General features: G+C 44.3%; 1 protein-coding gene across 1 annotated transcript; it reads right to left on the bottom strand.

The window, feature by feature from the left end:
• Positions 1-3,283: 3,283 nt before the first annotated feature.
• LOC142803885 (neprilysin-1-like) lies at positions 3,284-9,168 on the bottom strand. The gene is made up of 3 exons (XM_075890151.1): positions 8,942-9,168; positions 6,734-6,880; positions 3,284-3,643 (listed from the first exon to the last, which is right to left on the bottom strand). Exons 1-3 carry the CDS (start codon positions 9,074-9,076, stop codon positions 3,302-3,304), a joined length of 624 nt encoding a protein of 207 aa, XP_075746266.1. The 5' UTR covers positions 9,077-9,168; the 3' UTR covers positions 3,284-3,301.
• Positions 9,169-9,644: the final 476 nt, after the last annotated feature.

The raw sequence follows: 9,644 nt of genomic DNA, 5'->3' as shown, positions 1-9,644 counted from the left end.
CAATGTGTTTCCCTTGCTTGGAAATAGAGAGGCTGAGGCCGAGTCACCTCCCCTCTAATTTGGCTTCTAGTTCCTGGAGATACAGCATAAATAACAAAGGCGACAATGAACACACCTGGCGACCTTGTTAAATTAATAGATAAACTTTAGAAGATTAGTTATTCCCTCTTTCACATCTAGTGTGTGCAACATTACCCACACGTATTCTTGAATCAAGCTATCGTAAGCTCCATTGCTATCTAGAAATGCCAGCCACAGGAGCCTGTGTTCTTTTTACGCTATTTCAATAAACTGAATCAATGAAAACAGATTGTACTCAAACCTCCTTCGTTTATGGAATCCATTTTGTAGTTCGCCCAGCACCCCCTCATTCTCAACCCGTGTCTGTAGTCTTTCCTTTACTATCTACATCACCAGCCTATAAACTACTGAAGTCACGGTTATAGGACGGTAGTTTCCCCTTTCTTTTTTAGGTCATGCTCATTCTGCTTAGTTTCCACTCATTGGGAGCTTCACCATACATTATTGATTTGCTTGTTACCTCTCCTATTTTTTGCTTAGTGTTTGGTCCTGGTTTCTTTATTAGTATGATCGGGATGCCATCAGGTCCTGCTGATGTGCTATTAAGGATCTTTTTCTCTGCCCTTTCACAGTCTCGTTGTCCCAGTGGAGCCACTCAGCAAATTGGTCCATCCTCTTCTGGTACAGTGCATGCAGCGCTTTCTTGGTGTTTACTTTTTTCTGTCATCATTGTTTTTATATATTCCATTGCCTCATCCCCTTCTTGCCTGACCGCTTGAACTGTAGTTATAAACTTCTGTTTCATGCTTGTCTTATTACTCAGAGAATTGAGATGGTTCCAAAACAAGCACGTGCCATAGCCCCTCTAGCGGGCGCTTTAAGTACTATGTTATGTTGATGGGGGGACTAGGCTCTATCCTTGATGTGATGCTGGATCTGTGAAAGTATTTTCAATGTGCGCTACCAATTCATTTGTGAAAAGTGTGCTGTTCCGCAGTGACTGGGCGCTAACACCACTTTCGATTGTAACCGAATGTAATATTTATGAGGATTTTATTGAAACATCAATTAAATGATACAGGTCAACCTGATTTCTACTGGAAATGCTCGCAACCAGCAAGAGGTCCCCTGTGCAGCCAGGTTCTCCCACAATATGACGTAGCAACAAATCATTACAATAAGAGACAGGAGCGATGCGAAGTCACCAAGGCTGCCATTTTAATCTGTTGGTATTCCACTACTGAGTATAACGTCGCACCTTGTGCGTTTTAGTGTCTGCTGTGTCCGTGTCTTTTATGCACAATGTTATGCTCAAGATGCTAAGTGTTGGCGCATAGGAAACGGATATTTTTTTCTGTATTTGCCGGCAGATTTTGTTCAGTGCTGAGGAAGACAGGTGGTTACAGGAGCACCACCCTTATCGAGGCCACGTTAACGAAAGTTACTACTCCACATTACTCTACCAGTATGGTCTGCAGCACCTTAATGACACTAATCTGGCTTCGAAAATTGTGGGATGTGAAAAAGAGCGCAAGCACTTTCAAGATGTTTGCTATTGCACCTGCGCAGCAGAGCATTGATTGTAAAACATAAGATGTACAACTGGCTCTCTCTCTTTATATATATATATATGAGATCTAACAGACAGTAATGCCAAGGAATGTACAGGGAAAGTTATTAGAACCAATGGAATGTAAATAAGAAGAAAGAAAAGTGGAGGAAAAAATAACCAGCCGTGAGCAGAAATCGAACCTACGACCTTCGAATAACGCGTTCGATGCTCTAACCACTAAGCTACCACAACAGCCTTCCCCACATCCACTGTTTTGGGTTTATATGTGAATTTAGAAGTAGGAGTGACAGTCAGCGCCATCTATATGCCAAGCGACGAGTGTGAACCACTCTTTTATGCGCATGTTTGGCGTCACGTAGCACGTGAACTTATTACGAGCGGGCAGCTGATTACTAGTCCCTCGTATACAACCTAATGACACCAAGTCTGCCAGTACGAGACCCTCGTTAACGAGGGTGCCGTACTGGTTATTTTTTCATCCACTTTTCTTTCTTCTTATTTCTTCTTATACTGGGCTGGCAGGCAGTGGACCTGGGTCTGAGCACCACTGTGTCTTTCGTACTGTTTGTTTTTTAATTTCGTGCGATGGGGTTACGGAAACCGGTTGCGGCAGCAGAAAACTACGGCACTGCGCGAGACCCAAGTTGTGATCTCATGACAGCTGTCGCTGTTGAGTTAAGAAGCAGAATCCCACATAGAACTGTCGTGAAACACGCTTCCAGTTTGCGAGTGGCGCACCATTTAATATCTCAAGTAAAATGAAGACGTTTGCGTTTTTCATGTGGTAACTCAATTTTTATGCATCGTGAAGTGAATGATATTTATGAAAGCGGGGTTCAGAAACAAAAATGGTGTAAGCTACAATAGATGTCACAGGACCATCTAGGGTGCACCGTGCGAGTGCGTCAGCCATCTCATTTATATATATGACGCGATAACAAGGCACGAATACCAACCGCTGTGCACTGAAGTTTTTAGAGATTGAAGAAAGGAAAGCATTCCAAACGAATGACTCGAAACACAAGGTTGAAAGTTATGGATCTACACAAGAAAAGTGAATCAGCAACTATAACAACTGCTCAATCACGTACTGGAACTTTCTTGGTGCTAACCTGAATCCTAGAAGCTCTCCTTCAAATATGGAGGTGAAAACTGGGAGACGGGCTCAGAATGATGAGGAAAAGGTCTGTGAGAAGATACCGACACCTGCACATGCATGCATGCAGAGCTATTACGGATGCATTCATGGAGGCGCGGTGTGTCCGAGAGAAAAGGGATTCTGCCAGTGAGCTGAAGCCGGACAATGGAATCTTCGTTGCTTCGTCGTGTATCCAGAGAATTTATTTGAGTCATTTTTCAATCAGGTGGGACTGTCGCATTTCCCGAACTGACGCGCCATGCAATGCCGCAATATACACAGAATTACTCAAATGCACAAGGGTATGAAGTCACATCGTAAGGTATCGCTCAAAGTAAAGGAATTGTGAAAGCCACAAGCGGAAGGCTTCGTGTTATTTCGGTTTCGACAACCCATATGATCTAGTGAAATGTTGAAAAAATGTGTGTTATTACTGTCGTGTGTGTCATTAACAAGCACATTAATTTTAGCTCGTTCTAGGTTGTAGATAGCTAACACTACCGCTCTGAATATACTTGGTACGGCTCACGCTTACAAAAAAATACACAATAAAAGTGTAGCAGATTGCTTTATTCCCAGAAGATGCACTTATTCTGGGGGTTCATTGGCTGTCCTGTTCTGCACCCGAACGCACGGGAGAATTCAGGCATGTTCATCAAGGGCACGATACATCTAGAGCGAAACGGTGCATATTGAGCCGTTAGTTGGCTATACTGCGCGCACAACTTGATGCAGTGTCCAACGAAAAAGAGGCGGTCCGCCGATATGTTGAGTCCCGCCAACGTCAGACTCCGCCGATTATAAGGCAACGAAGAGTACGCCTTGTAGGTTGCACGAATGCCCGCGAGGTCAGCCAAGTTTTCGGAGTCGACGAAGTCACTGATCTGCACTTGTCGGGGCCTTCGTCGTAACTGCAAATTGTAATCATTGTACAACCTGTTAAGTACAGCATTTTCATAACCACGACAGTGTGGTGGCAAACTTATAGCGATCATTCTATGACTCATCCATGTAGCCGATACTGCCACCGCGATAAAAATGCGTTACGTTCTAGAGGAAGAGATCTGCCAGGTTCCTACAGGGCCTCAGGTATTTCATTTTAAAAAAGTTAAGCACGAACAATATTCGCTTTCGTGGGAGGCGTGCTTTTATGAACCGTAGTTTGGAAGCCACTTCGCAACCCTCGATCAGGCCCAGCAAGGTGTAGTAGCCAGTGAGTCCTTCAGCCAAATGTTTCTCTGCGGTGTAATTAAAGCGCTTTACTTCGATTCGTTTCCATATAGCTTCCAGTGTCATTCTCAATTTAGGTTGAACCTCCTTTGTAAACCTCCAGCTTTCAGCACTGAAGGGATTTACCGGGAATTCAAGTTTTACCTCCGTATTGAGTGATAGTTGCTGACACTCGCTGACACAGTGATAGTTGCTGACACAGTGATAGTTGCTGGCACTCGCACGAAACATATTCTAAACAAATTCTGCGGTGGTTAATTTCGGAAGCAATAAGCTTCTTTAGTGGTGTCATGCCATAACTACTTGAAGAAGTTTTGCAGGGTCACTTTAACGATTAGAGAATGCCTGTCATATACATGCTCCACCGTATCCTTAATCTTCTAATTGTTTGGCGTCCATGATTCGGCTCCATAGTTACTACCTGTCCGAGTAGACGTATTTTTTTACCAACTCGCAGTCTCGCCACATGCCGCAAAGCGCTGTTTTCTGCTGAGACTAAGTGGTAGCAGAAAGTACAGTATTGAGTTGATTAGTGGAAAAACATAGAAGGCGCCTTAGCTGTGTAGCGAGCGGAGTCGAGCAGGTGATGATATTGATAATAATGCCGAATAATATTATAAATATTTTGTTGTAATGTTCATAATCCCTCCCTTCTCGTATTCCCTTTCTGTCGGTCGAGGGTTTAAACGCTCTGGTACTCGTTCTTATCTAATTGGCTAGAACGTGTGTCCTGTAAATATATCCCAGTCTGGGCTGTGGTGTCAAGTGATCAATATGCGTATTTTTAACCCCCGATAAACCAAACTACTCAGAAGATATCATGCACAAATTTTCAGTAAACCCTGACATGAGCGTAAGGTAGAGCATACCATAAAATGCATTCTAATTGTTTACTTACAAGAGTTTCTACGGATTATTAATTTCGAACGAAATTACACTGAGAATCTTCCAAACCGCGAATAGGTGAAGCTACTTTGGAATGTCAAGTTTGTAGTACCAGCCACGTCATTAACCTTTCCGCAGTGTCCAACAACACGACCATCAAGATGTTCGCTAGGAATCTTTGCTCGTGCTTGAAATATCAGCGTTTCGGCAGCTTAAAGGTCCAAAATCATTGAGAAGGTTTCTCGCAACGCGATGTTGCTGTTGAAAAAAATAGCTGTGTTCCCGCTATTATAAGAAAATATTAGCAAAGGTGTTAGTTTCGTTTCGGTATATTTTCAGAGCTCTGTCTGGACTTATGAAAATCTTCATAGGGCCCTTCGCGGTGTGTGCTGTGCGTCAACAGACGCCTGATGCACGCGAAGAGGAGTAATCGTAAAACCCGGCATTTTTCGGCAATTTTCGGGAGAGGGGGGGGGGGCGAGCTCCGGCTAGCGATAAGTTAGCAGATTTATATGTGGCTTGGTGGTGAAGAACGGGGTCGCAACTTTCTTAAGAAATGAGACTGCACCCGTTCCGTGCAGCAGCATTAGCTGCATCTTCATCTTCACACAGCCATGCTGCAATAGGCCATGCACGCCAGGGATGACTGAAATGTTTCTGGTAAAGCACTAGAGATGGCACGTGCCGCACGGGTACGCAAAAAACGTCTGACCAACTGCTGTACGAATCGGATTAAGGCTCTTGGGGAGCACTAAGCGTTATTTGCAATCAGTTCTGCAACAGTCACTTTCACAGTACTGGAGACTGTGGCGGACAGTGCTCTTGCGTTCGGTGTCATTGGCTCGATTTTCGTCGCGTATCCTAGCCTGGTGGCGTCAACTAAACTCACTTTTCTGTTGCCAGTGAGGCTGTTGATACACCGCAAGCGGTACAGAGCAAGTAGCAAAGCCGAGTTTCGAGGAGCAAGTTCGTGAAAATATCTAGCTGGAATCTTTAGGAGTATGCATAGAGCTTAGTGCACATATTTTGATTCTTTTCGTACAAAACCATCTGCTCTTGACATTCCCCGATGAAGTATGACTTACCTGTTGTGCCTTCATGCTTGTCCAATATACTTGAACCCCACCACACTCAACCTATCACCATGACTCCATTTTCGTGTGTTGAGATTAGGTTTGCATTACCAAAAATTCTGATGACATTTTTTCCGATTTTATTTTTGAATGAAATTTCTCCTCAGACAATTCCTGCTGTTTCGCATCAATTTCCAAACATAATTTAATTAAAATCATGAGCTGCAATGTTTTTGCAGACATTTGAAACAAACTGCAAAAAAAACTTACTGAGCAGAGCACTAGCACCCTGCAAACGCCATGTTACCGACCCCTCAGGTAAAGTATGCTATCACATGAGTAAGCCTTGTCATGTCGAAATTACTGACGTGACACATCTCCATCCTCCTTATTTTTCTATTTCCTCAATTTTACCTCTCCCCAACGGTAGCATAGGAAAGCAAGTACAAAACGGTTAACCTCTCTGCTTCTGGTTTGCATCTCTCTCTATCGGTATTCCTGTATATTTATCGGAGGTCTCTTTCCAAGCGATTTGCTCACTTCTGCAGTAGAATAAACAAGTCATTATCTTTGCTGTTGGTAATAGAATGTGCGTAGATTGATTGTTTTCAGCAACAATGTGCATGGAAGCGCAGACCACTCACGCCACAACTGGCTTTCTCTCTAGATACCGTTCTCTCTCTGAAATCCCTCATTCCCCCATTTAAACGTCCATCGGCGGAACTAAATACAAGATTCGCTGCAGAGATGGCGTTCTAACGAGTCAGCAACATGACGTCACCGATGAACGACAGCTGCGACGCGTCTACTTACGGCAGCTCGATGGGAGGCCCGTAGACACAGCGTTCTCTTCGTATATTCTTCCATGTACCTGCGCGTTGGCCATGACCGTTGTTTGTTCTTGTCGTCGATCTTTATGCCACTGACGTCGTATGCGTGCATTATTTCATGGCCTGCTATCTGCAAGCGTGAAATATTTGTCCAAGGTCAGCGTGGCCGCAGTGGAGCTTCAAAAGCAACATGACCGTGCATAGAATACACGCAGCAAGACCATAAACCAGCGTCTCATTCTGAAGAATTTTTAATCTGGTTGGTAGATTTTAGATGCGGAAGCATCTTATACTCGCGCCTTGTAGTGCGCCGTCCGCGCCGTCCGCACCGCTTCTCGAACATTCGACAGCTGACGCGCGCGCATGCGCCGTCGCGCCGTCGCCCACTCTTCCACCATCTGTGCATCCATTCCTCCTCTACACACCGCGCGCGCTTCACTCCTCCACCATCTGTGCACCCTTCCTCCTCTACACACCGCGTTCGACATCTACAATTCTCCTGATTCTCCAGTGGACGCGCATGTGGCGTCGCGCTTCGAGAACATTCAACAGCTGACAGTGCATGCGCCGTCGTGCTGTATATATACTCAAGGTCGGCGCTCGCTCGCTCAGTTGCCGCTCGTCGGTTGGTTTGTACGGCGCCTCGACGTCCAAGGTCGCGGTGAAATGAATTCCAACGAATCCACAAACACAATGATCGACGTCCCTTCGACCAGCGCCGCCCTTTCGCATACGTGTGTACGTGTTCACTCATTTAACACCCCCTCCTACAACCACGTTAACCAATTTAGCCATCGACCCAAGTAAGTCGCAATTTAACACCCCATTTCACAACCACGTTAACCAATTTAGCCATCGACCCAAGTAAGTCGCACTTTAACACCCCGTTAACCAATTATATGCTCCGCATCCTCCTCAGTGTTCCCCCGAGGGAAGCTGCGGGCAATTTTTTTTGTATGAGCTGCGTCATTCTAGCAATGTAGGCGTGGCCATTTCAGTATTTTGTACGCCTGAATTATAAGCGAATCGTACAAGGGTTCCTACCAGGCAAGAAAACTTATTTTCCCTATTTCTGCAGCATATTCGTCTTGAATAACAAATATCACCCCTTCTCAAAGCAGGAAAATAAACGCTCACCTAATACAACCGGCCCCATTGCTGAAAACAAATGGGAGCCCTTTATCTAGTATTTAGATAGAAATACTAATCTTGGTGGTGCGTTTACTGAGATTGTATTTCTGTTATATTGTTTCTTTCTACCCCAAAAGTCGTTCCTTTCTCCTAGCGTCTAAAAACAACACCGGTGCTCATGCATCATACCTAGGAAACAGTGAAATGTGGAAGCGTCTAACCATTACGACCCTGGCGGCGTGAAGTGAGACAACCACGCAATTTTTATCCTAGAACACCAGCGACTAATCTAAAACTGCTCAGTTTTTATTGAATGATTCTTCAAAAATCCCCACAGTGATGGACACCAAAACGGTGCCATGTTTGCGGAGCTGCGAGTCAGGATAACGAAGCTTGTCCAAAGTCGTGGTTGACACCGGCGCGGGTAAAGGGAGGCGGGTAAGCGCAGTATTCGGCATAAACTGCCTAAGCTGTTTCACTGAACACCACACTGCCGAATAAAAGATTCTTTCAGTTTTTTTGACTTAGTAAGTGAGAGAAATAGTGAGCGACAGAATTAAATCCATTTTTTATTTCAAGCCCACTGAAACTTGATGACCGAATTGGACGTCGTGCTTGTTAAGCCAAATATGCTCACACAAATGACTCTTTTCATTTGTTTGGGGACTTCTGAGGCCTGAAATCCTGAAATACATTAAAACTCGCAAATTAGAAGTCGAATGAAACTATGAAACTGTTCGAATTAGCAGGAGGGTGCTAGATATAAAGGACATAGCGCCGCACTGCACTAAAAAAGTCCAGAAAAGCCACCTCTGGCGTAAACTAGGTACATGCAGCTTTAATAGCAAACTTAATTATTGACCCGTCAGCTATACGCCAGAAACAAGCACCGTTATACACTTCTGTGCATGACGCAATTTACGCTTCAAAACACGTTTATTTACATAACAGAGTCAATGAAATCACAGTATTCAGTAACCTGCATCAAGTAACCTTGACACTGATTATCATAGATAGTGCTGGTGAATAGGCTTGTGGTCTGTCTTCGACAAATGCTTACCGTTCCTAGGCTGCCATAATTGAGAGCATCAGGAGCATCATGATAATATAAAGGGCGTTGCATAGTGGCTGTTGGTAGAAAAAATGTGTTGATGCCACCATCGTAAAAGGCACCCACAACCGAGTCGTCATACATATACGTTGTCTGGTCGGCCCATCTTTGATGAGCTGAAATTGATAGTGCCTTGATCCAGGAGGGAAAGAGACGGTAGCGCGGTACGTCAGGAAGCGTTCCTGTCGAATTAAAAGAAATATAAAGTGATATCTGGCACTCCAGCGCAGTTTTTGAATAAGAAACTTGCACTCAACAAAGAATAGTCACTTTGAATAGAAGTCAGCATTGGGCTATACGAAAATCGTCAAAGATTTGTTATATCCTGGCCGTCTGATGGAGTTCTTCGGCAGATAAATGCACGTCAAACACTGAAGCTCAGGTAGCAATTAGATTATTGGTAATTGTGCCACCAAGTGTGCGACAAGGGTGCTTGGGGCGAAAACGGTCGCAATATGAAAGAAAGAAAAAGAACCCAGGTGTACATACACGATAGAAAAGCGGCGCTTCGAGAAAGAGTCACGGACATCCATTTTGTGTTAAAAAAGTACACTGCTTTGAATGCCATTGGGTGTTGTGCAACGCGAAGCCAATTACGCCAGAACTATGAATACAGCGCTAGACGAAAAAAAAAAATAGCAAAGCAGAATAA

This window comes from Rhipicephalus microplus, chromosome 3, assembly GCF_043290135.1.
Source record: "Rhipicephalus microplus isolate Deutch F79 chromosome 3, USDA_Rmic, whole genome shotgun sequence".
Taxonomy (NCBI): domain Eukaryota; kingdom Metazoa; phylum Arthropoda; class Arachnida; order Ixodida; family Ixodidae; genus Rhipicephalus; species Rhipicephalus microplus.
This window is presented reverse-complemented; position numbering and strand designations above follow the sequence as displayed.